At 39.8% G+C, this 23,873-nt stretch overlaps 1 protein-coding gene across 1 annotated transcript in view; it reads left to right on the top strand.

Annotated features, from left to right (window-relative positions):
• The window catches only part of LOC134934622 (dynein axonemal heavy chain 3-like), a 1,803,147-nt gene that overhangs the window by 117,289 nt on the left and 1,661,985 nt on the right, over positions 1-23,873 (top strand). Inside the window, exon 3 of the mRNA XM_063930015.1 lies at positions 9,342-9,421. Coding sequence (XP_063786085.1) covers positions 9,342-9,421 — 80 coding nt within the window. The remainder of the gene's footprint in view (positions 1-9,341; positions 9,422-23,873) is intronic.

Genomic DNA, 23,873 nt, shown 5'->3' with positions numbered 1-23,873 from the left:
GCAATTGCCGGTAATGGTGATGTCACCCCCTAGGGAGTCGACACCGGAATGGATGGCTTTGTTTATGGAATTACGTGATAATGTCAGCACATTACAAAAATCAGTTGACGACATGAGACGGCCGTCAAACCAGTTGGTACCTGCCCAGGCGTCTCAGACACCGTCAGGGGCTGTAAAACGCCCTTTACCTCAGTCGGTCGATACAGACCCAGACACGGACACTGAATCTAGTGTCGACGGTGAAGAAACAAACGTATTTTCCAGTAGGGCCACACGTTATATGATCACGGCAATGAAGGAGACTTTGCATATCTCTGATACTACAAGTACCACAAAAAGGGGTATTATGTGGGGGGTGAAAAAACTACCTGTAGTTTTTCCTGAATCAGAGGAATTGAATGATGTATGTGATGAAGCGTGGGTTAACCCAGATAGAAAAGGGCTAATTTCTAAAAAGTTATTGGCATTATACCCTTTCCCGCCAGAGGTTAGGGCGCGCTGGGAAACACCCCCTAAGGTGGATAAGGCGCTCACACGCTTATCAAAACAAGTGGCGTTACCGTCTCCTGATACGGCCGCCCTCAAGGATCCAGCTGATAGGAGGCTGGAAACTACTCTAAAAAGTATATACACACATACTGGTGTTATACTGCGACCAGCCATCGCCTCAGCCTGGATGTGCAGTGCTGGAGTGGTCTGGTCGGATTCCCTGACTGAAAATATTGATACCCTGGATAGGGACAGTATTTTACAGACTTTAGAGCAATTAAAGGATGCTTTTCTTTATATGCGAGATGCTCAGAGGGATATTTGCACTCTGGCATCGAGAGTAAGTGCGATGTCCATATCTGCCAGAAGAAGTTTATGGACACGACAGTGGTCAGGTGATGCGGATTCCAAACGGCATATGGAAGTATTGCCGTATAAAGGGGAGGAATTATTTGGCGTCGGTCTATCGGATTTGGTGGCCACGGCAACTGCCGGGAAATCCACCTTTTTACCTCAGACCCCCTCCCAACAGAAAAAGACACCGTCTTTTCAACCGCAGTCCTTTCGGTCCTATAAGAACAAGCGGGCAAAAGGACAGTCATATCTGCCCCGAGGCAGAGGAAAGGGTAAGAGAGGGCAGCAAGCAGCCCCTTCCCAGGAACAGAAGCCCTCCGCGGGTTCTGCAAAGCCCTCAGCATGACGCTGGGGCTTTACAAGCGGACTCAGGAGCGGTGGGGGGTCGACTCAAGAATTTCAGCGCGCAGTGGGCTTGCTCACAGGTGGACCCCTGGATCCTGCAGGTAGTATCTCAGGGTTACAGGTTGGAATTCGAGAAGTCTCCCCCTCGCCGGTTTCTAAAGTCTGCTTTGCCAACGTCTCCCTCAGACAGGGCGACGGTATTGGAAGCCATTCACAAGCTGTTTTCTCAGCAGGTGATAGTAAAGGTACCCCTCCTACAACAGGGAAAGGGGTATTACTCCACGCTATTTGTGGTACCGAAGCCGGACGGCTCGGTAAGACCTATTCTAAATCTGAAATCTTTGAACCTGTACATACAAAAATTCAAGTTCAAGATGGAATCACTCAGAGCAGTGATAGCGAATCTGGAAGAAGGGGACTTTATGGTGTCCCTGGACATAAAAGATGCTTACCTGCATGTCCCAATTTGCCCTTCACATCAAGGGTACCTCAGGTTCGTGGTGCAAAACTGTCATTATCAGTTTCAGACGCTGCCGTTTGGATTGTCCACGGCACCTCAGGTCTTTACCAAGGTAATGGCCGAAATGATGATTCTTCTGCGAAGAAGAGGCGTATTAATTATCCCTTACTTGGACGATCTCCTGATAAGGGCAAGGTCCAGAGAACAGCTGGAGGACGGAGTAGCACTAACCCAAGTAGTGCTGCAACAACACGGGTGGATTCTGAATTTCCCAAAATCTCAGTTGACCCCGACAACACGTCTGCTGTTCCTGGGAATGATTCTGGACACGGTTCAGAAAAAGGTGTTTCTTCCGGAGGAGAAAGCCAAGGAGTTATCCGAACTTGTCAGGAACCTCCTAAAACCAGGAAAAGTGTCTGTGCATCAATGCACAAGAGTCCTGGGAAAGATGGTGGCTTCTTACGAAGCAATCCCATTCGGCAGATTCCACGCACAAACTTTTCAGTGGGATCTGCTGGACAAATGGTCCGGATCGCATCTGCAGATGCATCAGCGGATAACCTTATCGCCACGGACAAGGGTGTCTCTTCTGTGGTGGTTGCAGAGTGCTCATCTGTTAGAAGGCCGCAGATTCGGCATACAGGAATGGGTCCTGGTGACCACGGATGCCAGTCTGAGAGGCTGGGGAGCGGTCACACAGGGAAGAAACTTCCAGGGAGTATGGTCAAGCCTGGAGATGTCTCTTCACATAAATATACTGGAGCTAAGAGCGATTTACAATGCTCTAAGCCTAGCAAAACCCCTGCTTCAGGGTCAGCCGGTGTTGATCCAGTCAGACAACATCACGGCAGTCGCCCACGTAAACAGACAGGGCGGCACAAGAAGCAGGAGAGCAATGGCAGAAGCTGCAAGGATTCTTCGCTGGGCGGAAGATCATGTGATAGCACTGTCAGCAGTGTTCATTCCGGGAGTGGACAACTGGGAAGCAGACTTCCTCAGCAGACACGATCTACACCCGGGAGAGTGGGGACTTCATCCAGAAGTCTTCCACATGATTGTGAACCGTTGGGAAAAACCAACGGTGGATATGATGGCGTCTCGCCTCAACAAAAAACTGGACAGGTATTGCGCCAGGTCAAGAGACCCTCAGGCAATAGCTGTGGACGCTCTGGTAACACCGTGGGTGTTCCAGTCAGTGTATGTGTTTCCTCCTCTGCCTCTCATACCCAAAGTACTGAGAATCATACGGCAAAGGGGAGTAAGAACGATACTCGTGGCTCCGGATTGGCCAAGAAGAACTTGGTACCCGGAACTTCAGGAGATGCTCACGGAAAATCCGTGGCCTCTACCTCTAAGACGGGACCTGATTCAGCAGGTACCGTGTCTATTTCAAGACTTACCGCGGCTGCGTTTGACGGCGTGGCGGTTGAACGCCGAATTCTAAGGGAAAAAGGCATTCCAGAAGAGGTCATTCCTACACTGGTTAAAGCCAGGAAGGAGGTGACTGCACAACATTATCACCGCATTTGGAGAAAATATGTTGCGTGGTGTGAGGCCAGAAAGGCCCCCACGGAGGAATTTCAATTGGGTCGATTCCTACATTTCCTGCAAACAGGATTGTCTATGGGCCTCAAGTTGGGGTCCATTAAGGTTCAAATTTCGGCCCTGTCGATTTTCTTCCAGAAAGAATTGGCTTCAGTACCTGAAGTCCAGACTTTTGTAAAAGGAGTACTACATATACAACCCCCGGTTGTGCCCCCAGTGGCTCCGTGGGACCTTAATGTAGTTTTGGATTTTCTCAAATCCCATTGGTTTGAGCCACTCAAATCGGCGGATTTGAAATATCTTACATGGAAAGTAACCATGCTACTGGCTCTGGCTTCAGCCAGGAGAGTGTCAGAATTGGCGGCTTTATCGTATAAAAGCCCATATCTGATTTTCCATTCGGACAGGGCAGAACTGCGGACTCGTCCTCATTTTCTGCCTAAGGTGGTGTCAGCGTTTCACCTGAACCAGCCTATTGTGGTGCCTGCGGCTACTAGCGATTTGGAGGATTCCAAGTTGCTGGACGTTGTCAGGGCATTGAAAATATATATTTCAAGGACGGCTGGAGTCAGAAAATCTGACTCGCTGTTTATACTGTATGCACCCAACAAGCTGGGTGCTCCTGCTTCTAAGCAGACGATTGCTCATTGGATTTGTAGCACAATTCAACTTGCACATTCTGTGGCAGGCCTGCCACAGCCTAAATCTGTCAAGGCCCATTCCACAAGGAAGGTGGGCTCATCTTGGGCGGCTGCCCGAGGGGTCTCGGCATTACAACTCTGCCGAGCAGCTACGTGGTCGGGGGAGAACACGTTTGTAAAATTCTACAAATTTGATACCCTGGCTAAAGAGGACCTGGAGTTCTCTCATTCGGTGCTGCAGAGTCATCCGCACTCTCCCGCCCGTTTGGGAGCTTTGGTATAATCCCCATGGTCCTGACGGAGTCCCCAGCATCCACTAGGACGTTAGAGAAAATAAGATTTTACTTACCGATAAATCTATTTCTCGTAGTCCGTAGTGGATGCTGGGCGCCCATCCCAAGTGCGGATTGTCTGCAATACTTGTACATAGTTATTGTTACAAAAAAATCGGGTTGTTCTTGTTGTGAGCCGTCTGTTCAGAGGCTCCTACGTTGTCATACTGTTAACTGGGTTCAGATCACAAGTTGTACGGTGTGATTGGTGTGGCTGGTATGAGTCTTACCCGGGATTCAAAATCCTTCCTTATTGTGTACGCTCGTCCGGGCACAGTATCCTAACTGAGGCTTGGAGGAGGGTCATAGGGGGAGGAGCCAGTGCACACCACCTGATCCTAAAGCTTTATTTTTGTGCCCTGTCTCCTGCGGAGCCGCTAATCCCCATGGTCCTGACGGAGTCCCCAGCATCCACTACGGACTACGAGAAATAGATTTATCGGTAAGTAAAATCTTATTTTTTATTGTTATTGTTGGTGTGCAAGATGCCATAGTCTTCACAGCACCTAAAAGCAAGACATATATAAGAGGTAGACAAATTAAATGCACACATTAAAATATGATAGGGAGGGCAAAACTCAATAATGACTTTAATTTGAATTGCAAGAGTACACAGCTGACGTAATAGGAGTGATTGTTGATCACAGTGGAGGACTTCAATATTTCAAATGCTTACTTTTTTTAGAGCATTTGAAATAGATGTATAATGCTCTGCCTTATCTGTGACTTTCCCCTCCAAACTGCTTTACTTATTATCCAGTGATATCAAAGGTACAAAATCAAACATGATTATAATTCTCTAAACCACCAGTAACTTTAAGGGAATTCAGAAAAAGGGTTATTTTCTGAGTGGCCAATTTTAAAACCACTCAAAACATGCATGGGGCCAAATGTAATAGAGTGAGAGTTTCAGAAAGTGAGAGATTTGGTAAGGTTTTGCAGTTTTTTTAAGTGGCAATAATTTACGCAGCAAGATCAACCTGGTTTTGCAGTGTAAATGATTACCACTTTAAAAAAACTGCAAAACCTTACCAGATCTCTCACTTTCTGAAACCCTCACTCTATTACATTTGGCCCATGATTTCTACATCACCTATATGCTATAAGATTTCCTACTTATTAGTTGATACTGTAGGTATTGCAGAGAGAGCAGGAGAGGAGCAGACAGTGTATTAGAGTTAACTATTAATTACTGTTTTATTTGTGTTGTTCATTTTTTGTCTAACATTTTTTGTGTATTATCTTTTTAGTTTAATTGTTCACTGTCTAGTGTGTAACTGTTGTATGAGTTTGTACTGTTTTCTTTCTTTGTTTTCTGTGGAATTCACATGAATATTTACATTTAATACACAAGGGTAGAAAATTATTATTGAGGCCACAGGATCCAGTCAAAAAACTACATTGATATGGTGGTCAGTAGGTTGTTGTATTGTAAAGAGAAGTTTTTTTTCTGTGAACTGCATAGATCAGTGGTAATCAGATAGAATTTTATAAGGAGGTTAAGAAACTGATTCTGGAATTTGCTAAACTTCTCTGAAGCAGTTTATTTTCAGGGATAACTTGAAGGTTTCAAAGCTTTGGTTGAAGTCTACCTGTATGAGAAAGGGAGTAGTCTGTAAAAATGATGTAACTAGAAATGAGCGTGCAAGTACTAAGTGAGAATGATACTATAAAGTCTTGGACAGAGCTGAGGGATGATGTTAGCAGGTATTGAAATAGGTAGGAGGCACCTCAAGAGGTTTTCAGCCTTCCCTGGTATGTGCTACAAAACATGACATCACATCATGTATTACATTAATCACAGTGAGAAGAGCACCAGGAGGTGGAGCTCACCTGCCAGGCCTCCAAACAACCAAGCCTCTGATTTCTGACCTAGGGTGGATCTAGACTTTTCTCTTGAGGGGCATTTTAAAATTTAATATAAATGTCTCTCCTTTCTATTCCTGACTCATCCTCTTTGTTAGTGTATACAGTACATTCACATTACAAATATAATTAAAATAATATACTGTATAAGTGTACATCATTTTCTGTATTAAGATGCACACATCACAGCTCATCCTTATGTACAGTTAGTGTAGTATTGTTAATTGCATTGTATGTTATGAGAAGTATCTAATATTAGATTCTGTTTAGTACAGTTAGTCTCTGTAGGTGCTAGCAGAGTTGAGAAGCTGTAGAAGAATGCTTGGATAGGTTAATTAGTCTAGCTGCTGCATTCAAATAGGATTGTAATGTTTTAAGTCTGGTTAGGGGAGAAATGTTGAATGCATGTGAGATGAGTGCATCCTCTGATATGGTTTCTTAGATGTCTGTAAAATAATGTGGTCAGTTATAAGTTAAAGAGGCCACCTACAGTATGTATAGAGTTTAAAGGTAAGGTTTATTGTTTTGTAATCAACACTAACATAGATGTCATATAAGTAGCTTTGGTTTGCTGATGATAAGAAATATGGGCCACCTGAGAAATTTTGGTCATGGACCACACTCTTCTTGAGAAATGAGTTTGAAAACTGTTATTTCTCACAACAACATGTTCTAGGATAAGGCATGGGGTGGCCTGATAGCTGGTGCCCCCTAGGTTCTATTGGTTCTCTATTGGTTCTCATGGGTCTCAGGTACTTATCTGGAGAGGGGAGCATGGTGCAAATGCCCCCTTAATCCGGTTCTGCGCCCAATGCTGACTGAGCCCTAAACAAAAGCCTAGGTTGTCTAATGGATAATCTGGGTCTAGGAGGGCTAATGGGATTGCCCATAAGGACATTTTTGCCACAGGTGGAAGGAGAAAGAAAGGGTCGAGAAACTATAAGGAGCCAAGGTAAATGGAAAATCAGACCAGTAACAGTGTAACTGTGGGCTGATCTTCTAAACAAGGAGAAATACCTGTTAATTTGGATTTAGAGTAAGAAGTCTAGTAGATGGCAATGAGCTTCAGAGCTATACATTTCATTATAACACAAATACAGAAAATGCCACTGCTTTCAAGAATGTTAAACTATTTTGTGAAAAATTATTCTGTGAGCAGCACAATAGGCCACTGATCATATTTGGGGGAGTTGTAGCAAACTTTTGAGAAAGATAAAGTGGAGAGAAATAAAGTACCAAGCAATTAGCTCCTAACTGTCATTTAATGGGCTGTATTTGAAAAGCTGATTGGTTGGTGCTTTATCCCCCCCCTAAAGTGCAGCTTTCTCCACTGCTGCTCGCATGCCTGCTTTAATGGTTAGAAGTGACACTTGCATTACAAACACCAAAAGAAAAGACACTGTACTATTATCCAAACATACACAGATTATAGTTACAATCTAGGTCAGGTACTCCAGGATACATATGGGATTGTTATCATACAACATAGGCGAATTGAACTGAGTAAAAGATGGGGTAAAGGGATAGAGTGAGGTGGGAAGATGTATGAGTGGCACCTTTAAAAGATTTAAAGCCTTCTCCGGTATGTGCACTGTTATATCATGACATCACATCATGCATTGCATCCATCACAATGAGCAGAGCACCATGAGGTGGAGCACTTCAGCTAGGCCTCCAAATGACAAAGCTTCTTACTGCTAACCAAGGATGGATCTAGACTTTTCTTTTGAAGGGTACTTTAACATTTAATATAAATGTCTCCCTTTTCTATTCTTGATCCTCCTACTTCTTAGTCTATACTTTTACAAAACAAATATAAATAAAAAAAATACTGTATAAGTGTACATCATTCTCTCTATTAAGATACACACATCACAGCTCATCCAGCATGGAATTCAAACTCCAGAATACATGGTCCACCATTTAGACATTTAGCAATAGAGCTATTGGTAATTATGTAGTATACTTGCACCATTGTAACCAACCTTCACTGACTTAATCCCCCTGTATTAAAATACACAGTATTCCAAGAAGACATTCAAACAGCAAACCTGCTATACCGTATCCAGACATTTACCATGTGAGATATCCATAATAGAGAAATATATGTGCCCTTGCTGTAGTCAATAATAACTTTATTTTAAACCATTAAAATAGCACACTAATAAGCTAGTAATACCCAATATATACTGTTTAGAATAACTAATTATAATACTATAGGTTCTTTTCTTTTTTTCTTTTTTTAAATCACCTAACAATAAATATTGTCCCTCATTCCGAGTTGTTCGCTCGCAAGCGGATTTTAGCAGATTTGCTCATGCTAAGCCGCCGCCTACTGGGAGTGAATCTTAGCATCTTAAAATTGCGAACGATGTATTCACAATATTGCGATTACACATCTCGTAGCAGTTTCTGAGTAGCTTCAGACTTACTTGGCATCTGCGATCATTTCACTGCTTGTCGTTCCTGGTTTGACGTCACAAACACACCCAGCGTTCGCCCAGACACTCCTCCGTTTCTCCGGCCACTCCTGCGTTTTTTCCGGAAACGGTAGCGTTTTTTCCCACACGCCCATAAAACGGCCTGTTTCCGCCCAGAAACACCCATTTCCTGTCAATCACATTTTGATCGCCAGAACGATGAAAATGCCGTGAGTAAAAATCCTAAGTGCATAGCAAATTTACTTGGCGCAGTCGCAGTGCGGACATTGCGCATGCGCACTAAGCGGAAAATCGCTGCGATGCGAAGATTTTTACCGAGCGAACAACTCGGAATGAGGGCCCTTGTGACATTCATTTTCTGAATTTTTCCGACATTGGTACTTTCAAATTTCACTTCATTTTGTCAAAAAAGCATGTTTACTTCTAGATGTTAATTTATAAAAGTATAGTTGCTTAATATTTTTTTGACTCTTTAAGCGTTTGTTATTGATAAAATCATTCTATAAGAGATTCTCTTCAGGGAACCAAATATAATCTTCACAAATAATTTTTAACACCAAATGTCTTTTTAAACAACTACAGTATATATCTATAAAATGCAATGTATTTAGCAAATGGATTGCTTTGAAATGCTGAGCAAGAACTGTGAGGGCAGTTTTTTCTACCCAGTACCATTAACCATATGACTATTTTAATTGTTGTTTAGATTAATAAAGAAGTGTACATATTATATCTTTACACTGTAAAGAATTATTTAATGATGTTGTTAATGTTTATGTTTCTTAGAGTACTGTCACAATAGTAAATGAATGAATACTGCTGCAATTTGTGTAAAATTGTAAATGAAGAAATATTTTTTTCTTTACAGTGATTCCATTGCAAACAACTACAGCCTTGGAGCCAGACACTTCTCAGCACATTCCATCTACAAACTTACTAGTATCAATGGTAAGAACCTCTCTAAATATAATTTCTCATAATTACATTTATTCTACAGTATACCTTTTTTTAATAGAAAACTTTTACCTTCATGTGTTGTGTTGTAAGACGATAAAATTATACTACACTATCTTCTAACAAGAAGACAAGGTATAAACTGGAGCAGTAGATCAGGTGCTCGTAGAGAACATGGTTTGACAGGACAATGCAACAGCTGGAAAATCTATGGATTGGCAGACATCCAATCAAGCTGCCTGCATAATATATCTTTACACCTGTCCCTCCATAGCTCCAAACATCCATGTCCATTTAACTACATACTGTAAGACATTAACTGAACACATTGAGACTGATGCAGGCTTGTATGTATATCCAGTATATGTGTTCCCACATTGACTGCATTGAAAAACAATGTGTATGTTCACCCTTATGCTGAGCTTTATGCAACCTCATCAGTGCAGACTTACATAACCCTGTACTAACGGAACCAGGGATGTTCATGTAGCTAGAACTTTGTGGGCAACATTGCAACATTTTGAATGTTCCTGGAGAGATACAGTATCTCTGTCCATAGTACTCCACTGGAGTTGGAATGCCTAGAGCTCTCAGAAGGAAGTGCTTATGGCCATCTATCATTTTAATGCTTCAAGGCTCTTCATCATCTGCACATGTCCTCATGTCACATCTTTTTCTTCAATTATAGTTATTACACCAACAGATATTTTTAGTAATAAAAAGATGAAGCACCTACAAAGTGTCCTCTCCTTGGCTACCTATTTGTTTAATATGAATATGCAGCATTATATAATAATTACATGTATACTGTTGTAAAACAAACTAAGTAAATAGGCCACATACTATTGCCCCAATGTCCTTATATGCTCCAAAGTTATTCCCCAATCATATTATGCCTCACAGTAGTGCCACATCTCATATTCTGCCACATAGTAGTGCCCTAGTTTAATTTATGCCCAAAGGTAATGATCCCTGTATATAGTATGCTGCACAGTAGTACCCCATTCCCCATTTAAAATAAAGCATACAGAAGTGACATGGCCCCAGTTCCTAATAAGTCTCATAGTAGTGCCTTTTCATATTATCTCCAATCCAGTGTGCTCCCCATCTGTTCCCCATTCATAACTTCACCTTATGGACTGGTGCTTCTTCAGCTGGGGTGCCCCCAGTGAAGTATTCACATCTGCATCAGTGGACAGATATACAGAGAAGCTGCCAGTATGCAAGTGGAAAACTGGGACAATCTCTCCCATTAAAGTTGGGCTCTGATGCCAATGTAAGTAGATGTGGGGGAGCTGAGTCATTGTATTTGGCACCCTAAGCTCCAGGGTACATAGCAATGGCCCTTGCACACACTATAGTTACTCCCTTGAATGATGCAATTCATTTAGCAACTTGACTGCTTTGTGCCACTCCAGAATGGCACACCATGGTTATTACTATCACTAGTTTTCATTGTACTCCATAAAGTTACGCAGGAAAACCAGTGATGTTCAGCATACTGTAATATGCAAATATGTGCATAGCAGAAAAATGTCAGGATGTCCTGGAGTACACTGCCACTATTCGGGTCAACTCCAATATGCAGAAGATATGTCCAGAAAAGGGTGCATTTACATTTATATAAACCTCTAAATAGCATGCAGTCCTGTTGGCATGCTCTCCCTTAGCTTTGTGTATGAGAGAATGTCCCATTACTGCACATTTGTTCGCTGTTAAATGTAGATGCAATCAAAATGCATACAATGCTGCATTGCTCTTACTATCTTACTGTACATACTACATACAGTACATGCACACAGCTCCACAACATGCAGTGTGAAAACACACAAGATGAACTGTGCAAACAGGCATTAGCACAATGTTTTATTTTTCTTCTTGTGTTCTTACACATGTCTTTGGTGAGCCAGGTACAAAATTGCTGCTGCATTTTGAGAACCCACACAAGCTCCGCTCATACTAAACTGTTTAGGTTTTTGAATCCTGATACTGTGTGGTATTCCACAATCTGTGAAGCCCTCTACACCATTTAATTCCAATTAAATAGGTGTAACTATTGTTCTATTAGTTGCTACATTAGTTGAAAGTCCCCTTTGCACAGTTGTACAGTAGTCCTCGCTTTGACAATTTGATTTACACCATGATTTATTGTCAACAGTCAGTGTTGGCTTTTCAGCAGCAAACCAAGACTTGAAAAGTGCTATGTTATGCAGATTAATAAATCAGTGTACTGTGCTTTGGATCTATTTAGGGACAGGTGTCAAATACATCATGCAGCTGTACAGCAGCTCTATGATCTGTTAAATGTCTATCTATCCCTTAGAGTTTTCAGCTGTTCCATTTCTTGGGCAAGCCATCTTCTCTGAACACCTGAGTCCCTTCTCATAAATCTTTAAATATTATTGTCTTTTCCTGTCATTGCCTTCTTGTGACAGAGGGGCAGATGTATTAAGCCTGGAGAAGTGATAAAGTGGAAGGTGATAATGCTCTAGCCAGTCAGCTCCTAACTGTCATTTTTCAAAACCAGACTGTAACTTGGCAGTCAGCAGCTGATTGGCTGATGCGTTATCACCTTCCACTTTATCACATTTCCAGGCTTAATACAACTGCCCCAGAATCTGATAGCACCAAACCCCCCCCCCCCCCCACACACACACACACACACTCACCCCATGTTTTAAAATAATTTATTAGAACTGGTAAAACATTAGCCATTAGTTATATAATACTATGGCCTGTATCCAAAAATATATAAAAGACAACCCCCTCCTGAAAGCCTAGAACACTTGTCTTAGTCATAAGACACTGCAATTTACTGTACATGTTACATATCTTGTACATCAATTTCCATCGTTTTGTATTTTTTGTCCCCAAAAATGTCATGTCATTATTGGCTAATTAAAAATAATTAAAAACTTCTAAGTGCCTAATTAGTCATTCAGGGGTGTGTCCCTGGAGTTCTGACCAAAATCTCCACATTTTTATTGCAAAACCTCATTTTTTCAGCTAATAGGATAACCCCAATATTTAGATAGAAAATTTATCACTGTTTTTATCCTGGCACTAGTTAAAAATCTTGTTTACATTTTCTAGTGTTCTTTAACCAGGCCTTTTTCGGGCAAGAAACTTAATGTGGAAGTAAAAAAAAAAAAATACATTGTAATATTGTGTTTTATATTTTTGAAATGCAAGTATTTGCTTCACACAGGAATTTTCTTCGGTATTACAATAATTAGGTTAGTTTCACTGATAATATTAAGTCTAATAGCTGTTAAATATATTAGAGATGAGTGGATCCGAATCTCAGAGAACTGAACCCCACACCGAACATAGCGTTCCAAGCCGGGATCTGAGTCCAGCTCAGGCTTTTCTGCCTGACTCTGATCCCAAAATGAGACAAAACATCATTCTCATGCTGCTGGATTCTCACGGGTTTTGGATTCTATATAAAGCCCCCTGGTGATCTGTGCCATTTCACTCCTACTGCCAGTCAGTCCCCAGTGTATCATACACATATTGTGACACTGTAGGTGGTCCATTCCCATGCATGCTTTGTTGTACATAAAGGGATGCTGTGTCAGACAAGAGACTGGTGCATTCTCCAGGGGGTGCACAGTCAATCTAGGGGTGCAACCCCACTGTAAAAAAATAAAACAAAAAATATAATTGGAAAAATATATATTTATTTATTTTTGTGCTATACCCCAGTGAACTATACTATTATTTTTCTGTGACACTGTAGGAGAAATCGCAGTGTAATATTCTTTCTGACTCATACATATATTGTGTGACACTGTAGGTGAAAGTAAACTGCAGTGTTATATTATTATTTCTGACTTATAAATATATTGTGTGACACTGTAGGTGAAAGTAAACTGCAGTCTTTTATATATATATATATATATATATATATATTCTGTCTTATACATGTATTATGACACTGTAGGTGAAACCACAGTGTAATATTCTTTCTGACTCATACACCTATTGTGTGACACTGTAGGGGGAAGTGAACTGCAGTGTAATATATATTCTGACTCATACACGTATTGTGTGACACTGTAGGTAGAAGTAAACTGCAGTGTTATATTATTATTTCTGACTCATACACATATTGTGACACTGTAGGTAGTACATTTTTTTGGTACAAATTGTGGTGTACTCCACTTTGTTTGTGTTTTTTGATAGATATGCAGGGCAAACAATTGACAGGAGAGAAGGAAGCACATACTATTGCTGCTGCCACCAGTCATGACGAGACAAGTCCGTCAACATCATCTACTAAGGCCAATGCCCAAGGGAATAGAGTGCTTAAGTCAGGGCATGTCAAATCAAAGAAGCAATATAATTTTGCAGTAGTAAATAAAAAAACATAAACACCAAAGTTAGCTACAGAGAAACATAAAATAGGCAAAATGCCATTCACCACACAATTTGCCTCTTATGATGATTTACTGTAAGCCATTGGTTTTCAAACTGTGTGCTGTGGCACCCTGGTGTGCCTCGGGACATTTGCAGGGGCGCCTTGGATTGGTGGACCAAGACTAATTCAAACTATTTATAGTCAATGTAATAGGCAAAACCAGTGCCGGTGGCTGTTAATCAGAAAATATGTGGCCAAACAGAAGCAAATCTTATCCCTCACCACACAGCTGTACTTAAGGATGACATTTAAACACAATTTACTTAATCTAATATTTCTTTATACATTTCTCAACAAGAAACATTTGGCCTAGGGGTGCCATGAAAAAAATTATTATACTCTATGGTGACGTGATTCAAAAAAGTTTGGGAACCACTAATGTAAGCCCTTTTCGATGTAAAAGTGTCAAAAAATGAAATTTGTTAAGGTACAGGAACCACTGTGTGCCCAGAAACATCACAAATTCCAGAAGAGAGTCTAAGTGTGTCTGCGTGTGCCATTTGTGAGCTTGACCTTTCCAATAGTGTAGTCAAAGAGGATGCTCCATCCACTATTTGTGCACCCTCTGCAAATGTGGGGATGAGCAGCACAAGTAAACATGCTGACATAGAAATTAAGGATGCTTCTGTAGAAGTGTACTAGGATGAGGAGTATATTAGTGTAGCTAATGCTAATATGGATGTAGATGATGAGATGTTGATGAGGATGTTGTTTGTTTAAATCAAGCACCAGTTGAAACAGTGGTTGTCTATGATATGAAAAAGTCCATTGTAAAGCCTGGGCAAAAGACAAAAACAATCACCTCTTATGTTTGCATTTTTTTACCCAAATCTGGACAACTAGTGTCAAGCCATAATTTGTAAAGTCATAGTGAGTACATCTAGGAAACTCCTCCCTGTTATATCACTTGCAGTGCATTCATCAAAAGTTTTTGACAAATTTAGAAACATTCTCTTTTTACACTCTTAGATAAGCAGCTTGAGAAACTGGAGGAGATGAAATGAAGCAATTCTGCTAAGCATGTCAAGCCCTTCATTTGCTTAGCCATGATCCAAGTGTCATCATTCTCTTGAAATCAGATCACTATATTTTGGCAACCATACTTGATCCTAGATTTAAGTCATACAGATGTGTCCACTTACACCTTTTCTATTTTGCTCAATTTGGCATGCCATGCATTCCAGGCCAAGCTGCTTTTCCATGAGTAGTGGGTGGATGGATTAGAAAAGCATTTTTTGCCATAATAAATTAGGAAAAAAGTAGCATATTAAAGAATCGAATTAAGAAAAAAAAACAAGGCATGACTAAATCTCTGAGTCTATGGCATGCCATGTCATGCCATACATGGCAAGGAAAAAGTGACCCACTGATGGTGATGCAGATCAGTCAGCAAAACCTTTTGACATCTGGTCTGGACTGAAGGAATAATTAGTGACATGTCTACCATGACTGCATATCATACGGTCACCATTCAAAGAATGGCTGATGATTATTTTAGTGATAACTTCCAAATAAGCATGTCAGATAGCCTGCTTCACTACTGGCAGAAAAAAGGCAATTTGGAAACCTTTGCACAAATTAACTTTGCTTTACTTACTGTAAGTTGCCCACCCTGCAGTGTCTTTCAGTGCAGCCGAGAACATTGTCAGCGATCGGTGTAGGAGGTTACTTCCCCAAAATATGGAAAAGATGATGTTCATAAAAAAGACCTTTACTGACAAATATGTCCAAAAATACAGTAATGGTGGATTCCAGTAGGGACAAATGAATAGTTTGTCAAGAAGAGGATGTACAGATGTGTCCTCTTACATCTTTGGTCCATGTGCTATAAGTCGCATTACACATAACACATGCGTGCAGTGTGACTCAGTAGCAATGAGCATCTTTTTTTGCATTTTTTTCCTCGAAAATGTGTCTTAGATGTAAAGTAATGTAATAGAATGTACAAGCAGCTTCTGCTGATTAAAATTATATGCAGCATGCCTATAAACTGTGTGTGACTGCGACTGTGCAGGCATACAAATTGCTATGTTACAGTGTTTTTATAGAAAACAGTGTAACGTGGCATTTCAGATGCAGGTAGAGCCACAATTACACACAGAATATAGGCATGCTGCATATAATTTTAATCAGCAGAAGCTGCTTGTGCGTCCTATTACATTACTTTGTGTCCACAACACATTTTCCTGGACACAAATGCAAAAAAAGACAGATGCTACCGAGTCCTGTCACGACATGGTGCAACTTCACGGGTTGTTTAGTGTTACTGCATCAAGGATGTAAGAGGTCAGATCTGTTTGCACTGATGGGTGTGAGGAATCAGATGATGCTGATGACGATGATGACATCTTGCCTATGTAGAGTCAGTTTGTGTACATAAAGACCATTGGCATCTTGTTTTGAGGAGGCCCAAACAAACCAATAATTTCAGTCCCTGTCACTGAAATGATTGGTTAGTTAAACTGTGCATGTCCTGTTTAATATATACAACATAAGGGTGGCTGGGAGGGCCCAAGGACAATTCCATCCTGCGCCTCTTTTATTTGCATTATGCGCTATTTAGAGCATTGCTGACTGTCTTCTTGTGTAGACGAGAAACATTTTTATAGTTTATTAAATGCCACCCTTTCTGCCACTGCAGTGCCATTCTGTTTCCTAGATGTACCATTTTGGAAGTTTAAGTGCCACATGTTCGTGCCTCCCACTGCTGTTGCTTAGCTTAGTCATCGAGATGCCTCGGTGCAACCTTTTAGCCTAAACTGGGTGAAAATAATATTGTGAACTATGAGGTGGTCAAAATTGACTGGAAATTAATGTTATTGAGGTTAATAATACCGTAGGATCAAAAGTAGGCCAAAATTCAGTGATTTTAGCTGTTTTTATGATTTTTGTAAAAAAATGCAGTTCCAAGACCTATAAGGGCGGTTATTACAAAATCTAATACAGATCCAAAATACAAAGGGAATACAGATCCATAACCACAACCCATGACTGAGGCTGGTACACATCTCTAAAATATAATAATAACATTTAAATGTTCTGCAGTACAATCTAATTTTGATAGTTGTTTTTGTTCATAATCAATGCAATGTTAATCCTGTTTTGATGTAAACTTTTTTTGTTATACACAAAGGGCCTACAAAAAATCATGCTGTAAGTAAATATGCATGTTCATTTTGGATGTTTTATAAACATTCTCTTGTTTGGATAATGCAGAAAATAGAAACGGCATATAATATACTAGCTGGGATACCCTGTGTTGCCTGGGTTGAAGAATGTACCTTGAAGTACATCTGCAGCCTTCAGTTTTTTACATTGTCCTCATCTATCATCCCATTCCATTGATCCTGAAAAAGTCTTGCTGTGGTTTTTTTTTTCAATCAAAGATTTTTATTATGAGTAATAGACAATGTTAACAATAAACAGTAATAAAACGAGCAACGATATAGTAAATGTGATATGAGTCAAATTTCACTAGACTCGTCATGAAGGGTGGAATGACAATAGAGGTTAATTTGTAGTCAGATGAGAGAAGCTCTCAAAGGGAAAAGAAGGGGAGAGAGAGAAAGTGGAAAAAGAAACGGAAGAGAAGAAAGGAAGAAAAAATTTAAATAAATTGAAAAATAAAAAATAAAAAGGTGTGTCTGCAGTTATTGTGGCTATCGTATCGTGAGAACTAGTCAGAATGAGAAGAGGGGGTTGTTGGGTGGATGAAATGGGGTTAGAAGAGGCAGAATGTAGGGGGAGGACTCCAATTCACCTCGGGTGATAGGGGGGGTAGAGAAGGAGGGGGAAAGGGAGATCAAATCAAATGCGCACAGTGGGATTTACAATCTAGCTAAGTCCCGGGAGGGGTGAGTTTTTATATCTGTACCAGGGAAGCCAAGTGGAATGGAATTTTTGGACTGTGTTGTGTTGGAGACTGGTGATGTATTCCATTTGTGCGATGAACCAGATCCTATTTGTTAATGCTTGACGGCTGGGGGCGTCTGGTGTTTTCCAGTTGCGTGCTATTTGGTATTTAGCTGCACATGATATATGGAGGATCAGTTTGTTTGAGTCTCTGGGCATCTGGTCCACGGGGGCGCAGAGGAGAAGATGGGTGGGTGAGAGAGGCTGTGGAAGGTCTAGTAACTGGGTGAGCAGGGCACGGACCATGGTCCAGTAACGTGTGATCACTGGGCAGGACCACCATGTGTGGAAGAACGTACCCACCTGACCACAGTTTCTCCAACAAAGGTTTGAGGTGCTGGGGAACATTTTATGTAGGCGGTCTGGGACCAGATACCACCTTGTATATATTTTGAACGAGTTCTCGCGGATGGCCACGCTGATGGAGCACTTCGAGACCGCGGCCCGGACAGTTTCCCACTCTTCGGCCTCGAGCTGTTTTCCCAAGTCAGTTTCCCAGGCCAACTCGTGGGGTTCAAGGGCGGGGGTTTCCGGGGACAAGATGGTTTTATAGAGAAGGGAGATGGTTCCTCTGTCAGTGCTTGCTGTGGTTTTAATCTGAGAACTGCAGTTCTTATAGCATTAGATTGTCCACTGGAGAGCTGTGTGCTGACCTAGACTCCACTGCAATTTACCCCGCTGTTACACTTACACTTAAATCATTGATGCAATGCAGATGCATCACAGCAGGTACACAGTGGCATAGCAGAGCATGTGCAATCACGCTGCCTTAGACTTGAATGGGAGCCAGCATGAGCATGCGCCCATCTCTCATTCACTTGTATGGGACCCAGCAGTGATGCAAAGAGCGCGGCATGCCACAATGTGTTTGCATTGCGGTCCCACTACAGCACTCTGCTTAAAACAGCAAAGCTGTAGCGGGATATATCTGTAATACTGTATGTATATACTGTGTGTGTATATATATATATATATATATATATATTTATATTTTATATATATATATATATATATATATATAAATAGGTGGTACCGAGCGCTAACCTTGATGGTCAACTGTTGATATTGATAGAGTTTAGTGACAGTTTGATTATTCTTATAAACACGTTGCACTCCCCTCTTTATAGGGTGGCTGCCCATACTCCAAAGTCCCATTGTTCAGACGGTTAGTAGATTTATAAAAAAAAAGGTGAGAATGGTGCCCTCTAGTGCAGTATTGTGAGTTTGTTATTTGGTCCATCACCAAAAAATAATAACACCTTAAGAGAAAATGGAAAATTACCATCTATGGTGGAATTTTCCACCATACGAAAGCTTGTGGTCTTGTTAATGGGGCAGACCCAACCACTTTGGTGTGCTGTCAGTGGAGTCCCTCAGATAGTGGTCTTGAGATTCTTCATCTTGTACCCACAATATAGAGAGAGAAAAAGGAAAGCAATAGTGTATTACCACAAACATATAAAACAGTTTATTTATATAACCAGTATTGCCCATACAATCTAAAAAACATATAAAAGCTTATCTGGGTATTTTCCCCAAGGAATCCTCAGTCGGGTAGTAAGGTAAGTATGTCCAATCCACTCAACACATTTCGTCCCTGTGCCTTATTGCTGGACATCTTCAGGAGTGTGGAGATTAAGCACCCACTCCCTAGTTTATACCATACAAAATGAGCTTAATTGGGGGTGTGTTAAGCTCCCAAATGTCAGAAAGTGACATCACTTCCTGTGTCAGACAGGGACATCACTTCCTGTGTGCATTGCTTTGGATGTTCCCCCATGTGTTTTTCCAGAAGAAAAATATAATCATGGCTATCAGTGGTGATGTCAGCATGCGTTCTCCCTCTCAGAGTGCACATGCATAGGAGAGTGAATGCAGTGACAGTGCTGCTCAATACACCATGTGCTCAGCTCACAGGAAGAGGAAAGCCAGTGGCCATTTTCAAGTAGTTTAAATGTATAAATGTCCTCATAATCGGAGACATATTAAATATATATATAAAAAACAAGCTTATTTAAAAATAACATGAATAAAGGGAATATGGGCCATCTGACTAATGAAAAAACAATAGAAATAGCATAGAAATAGGCATAAAAAACAAAATAATAAATTCCAATAGACATTAAAAGATAATATTACAATGTATCACCAATCATTAAATTACACACAAAAAAAGAGTCAAAGGGAGACTATCATAAATAAGCAAATGATTATAAAAGTATATAAATATATATGGTATTAATAAAATTACCACTAAGATGATTTATATAAAATTTAAAAGGAGCATCATTGAGTAAAAGGGTTAATTGTTACAGAAAAGGTGCTATTTCATAGTTATCATTTAACGTGTTTGGATGAAGGGTGTTAAGTTCGTAAATCCAATACATTTCACATTTGGAACGTTTTTTTCTCCCGATCTCCACCTCTTGGTCCCAATTTTACCAGTTCAATGGCCTTGAATTTCAAACCTGAAACATCTGATGCATGATAATTCTTGAAATGTTTGGGAATTGTGTGATTCTCTTGTTTGTTTTTGATGCTTCTTACATGTTCCTGTATCCAAATTTTTAATTGATGTTTAGTTTTCCCCACATATTTCATATTCTAATACGTATATGACCCATGATATGTTGCAGTTGATCATTTCTTGTATGAGATATGTTTTGGAGTCATTAAAATTTAGTATGCTCTGTGTGTTCGGATTTGCGTATTGACAAATGACACAGTGCCCACATTTGTTGAACCCTTTCATCGATTGTCCCCATAAACCCTTCTTTGGTTCATTCTTCCTCAGCATACTGGGAGCCAAGTGGTCTTTAAGATTCTTTGCCTTTTTGAAAATACCTTTTGGTTTAGAGTAGAGGTTCTCAAACTCGGTCCTCGGGGGCACACACAGTGCATGTTTTGCAGGTAACCCAGCAGGTGCACAGGTGTATTAATTACTCACTGACACATTTTAAAAGGTCCACAGGTGGAGCTAATTATTTCACTTGCGATTCTGTGAGGAGACCTGAAAAAAAAGCACTGTGTGTGCCCCCGAGGACCGAGTTTGAGAACCTCTGGTTTAGAGGCTAAAATTGTATTTTTAATAGGGTCTCTCTTCAAAATATCCCAATTTTTGGTCAATATTCTCTTTATTTCTTTTTCTTGGTCATTATATGGTGTAAAGAACCTAACATCATTTCTCTCCTGTTCCTCACTTTTATTTTTATATACCAACAATTAATCTCTTGATCTCCTTGTGGTCTTCCTTATTGCCTCCTCTGTCAGTTCATTTATATACCCTCTCTCTTTGAACCTCTTCTTATAAAGCTGTAATTGATCCTCTCACTGTTCTTTGTTACTGCAATTTATTTTTACCCTGCAGAATTGAGAATAAGGGATATTCTTTTTCCAATTGGAAAGATGGCCACTCTGATAATGTACATAAAAATTTGTATCCACTGATTTAATAAAATGCCTTTTTCCTATTCTATTTCCTTAATTCATTAGAACCAAGTCCAGGTATTCTATTTCCTTTGTACTGATTTTGTGTGTAAAGTTAAATTATAATAATTTTGTCCTATAAAAGCCATAAAATTATTAAAATCCTCAGTACTCCCACTCCATATTATTAAAATATCATTAATATATCTCTTAAATAATACCAATTTTTCTAAAAATGGGTTATTTTCATATATATTCTTTTTGTTTCCAGCTCCCCATATGCAAATTTGCAAAACTTGGGGCGAACACTGTCCCCATTGCAGTGCCACACAATTGTAGATAAAATTGAATTTAAAATAATTATGGATGAGAATAAAACTAATTAAAGTTCAAAGTAAATCTTTATGTATACTGGGCAGGTCTGCATCTTCCAGGAGGAATTCTCTACACAACTCAATTTCCTTTTTAGGGTTAATTGATGTGCATAATGACTGAACATCAACTGTTGCCCAAATGTAATCTTCTTTCCATCCGATGTCTTGTATCATTTGAATAATTGCTGTGGTATCCTTCACATAAGATGTTAATCTTGGGTTGTTTTTCTTCAGAAAAACTTCCACATACTGTACTCGGAAATATTGAGCTTTAGAGACTCAATCCCTGCCACTATGGGCCGACCTGGTGGATTTACGAATTGCTTATGAATTTTAGGTAAAAAATAAAAAATTGGTATGATGGGGTGATTATTAATTAAAACTTGGTATTCATCTCTATTAATGACATCCTTATGGAGTGCTTCAACTAAAATCGGTCTTAATTCCTCTATGTATGCCAAAGTTGGATCCTTACTCAGCATAGTATAAGATTCAATATCCACTAGTAGCCTCCATGCTTACTTTTCATAACCCATCCGGTTCATGACTACTAGACCTCCGCCTTTGTCTGCCTGTCTGATTATGATTTAGCCATTCTTGTTTAGGCCCTTTAAGGCTTCTCTCTCAAAATTTGTTAAATTATTTGTCATATTTCTTCTTGAGGTATTCTGTTGTTCTTCACATAGATCTTTATTTACAAGTTCATAAAAGGTATTCATTTGGCTACTCTTGGAGTCCAGAGGATAATACTTTGTTGGTAGCCTCAAGTCTGATTTTGATCTGTTTTCGTAGTTCTTAATAATCTGTGAGTCCTTTTTTTACAAAATGCCTTTTTAACGTTAACTTTTGCACAAATTTATTGAGGTTCATAAACAATTGGAATTTGTTTGGTTTTACTGTTGGGGCAAAGTTTAATCCCTTTGTTAGCACATTATATTCCATATTAGATACTATATGAGTTGAGAGGTTAAAAATTCCTTTCTGGTTTAACATGGTCTTCTCTACTAATGTTGGAGGTTTCTTCTCTTTTTGTAACCGTTTAGTCCCTCCTCTTGTTCCTCTCCTGTGTCTAATCTTCATTTCATTGGTGATGCTTGATGCGAGTTTTCCCTTATGAACTGTGTTCTTCTGACCTTTGAATTTGAGGCCATTGGAGATAAAAAATCCTCCACATCTGTTTCTGACTCTAGCCAATTTAATGTGGAGAATCTGTTCTGATGTTCAAAATGAACTTGTTTATGTTGGTATTGTTGTTTATGTATCTGATTGGTTTTAATGGGGATTGTTTTCCATTCATTGTATTTCCTGTGGCTGGAAAATACCTACTTTTTAAATGTCCTTTATCCACACTATCATTCAAATTCTTCTATTGTTTTCATAGTCTGATTTGTCTCTAAAGAATTTATTTTCCTTAATCCAGACTACTTCTTCTACCCTAACCAATTTCTTTACTAGTACAACTTAATTTGCTCTAAAATCCTCACTGGTTTTATATGGTTTCATCTCCAGTTCCTTTGCTTTCCAGTATTTCTTGATGGTCTGGAGATCCTTCCGCTTCTCATCTTTTAAATTTTATATAAATAATCTTACTGTTAATTTTATTAATACCATATATAGTTATATATTTTTTATAATCATTTGCAAATTTATGATAGGCTCCCTTTGACTCTTTTTTTGTGTAATTTAATGATTGGTGATACATTGTAATATTATCTTTTAATGTCTATTGGAATTTATTATGTTGTTTTTTATGCCTATATCTATGATATTTCTATTGTTTTTTTCATTAGTCAGATGGCCCATATTCCCTTTATTCATGTATTTTTAAATGTGCTTGTTTTTTATATATATAATATGTCTCAGATTATGAGGACATTTATTCATTTGAGCTACTTGAAAATGGCCGCCGGCTTTCCTCTTCCTGTCAGCTGAGCACATGGTGTGTTGAGGTGGCACTGTGACTGCATTCACTCTCCTACGCATGCACACTCTGATAGGGAGAACGACCGACCGGCGCTGTGATGTTATGATGTCATGAGCACGCTGACGTCACCACTGATAGCCACAATTATGGAAGTGATGTCACTCTCTGACACAGTAAGCGATGCCACTGTCTGACAGCTTTAAACAAAGATGTAGTTTAAAGGACATTTTAATGCAGCCAGACAGCTCGCCAAAATTGGGATCTGAATCATGGCTGATGTCACAGAAATTGGGATGCTGTCGATGTATGAACTATACCACCTGCAGGAGCATGACAGCAGTGAATATTTCCACCATCCACATACCAGACAGAAAATTAAAATCTGTC

The sequence above is a fragment of the Pseudophryne corroboree genome, chromosome 6 (genome assembly GCF_028390025.1).
Source record: "Pseudophryne corroboree isolate aPseCor3 chromosome 6, aPseCor3.hap2, whole genome shotgun sequence".
Classification (NCBI taxonomy): domain Eukaryota; kingdom Metazoa; phylum Chordata; class Amphibia; order Anura; family Myobatrachidae; genus Pseudophryne; species Pseudophryne corroboree.
The sequence above is the reverse complement of the archived record's forward strand: the minus strand, read 5'-3'. Positions and strand labels throughout refer to the sequence as shown.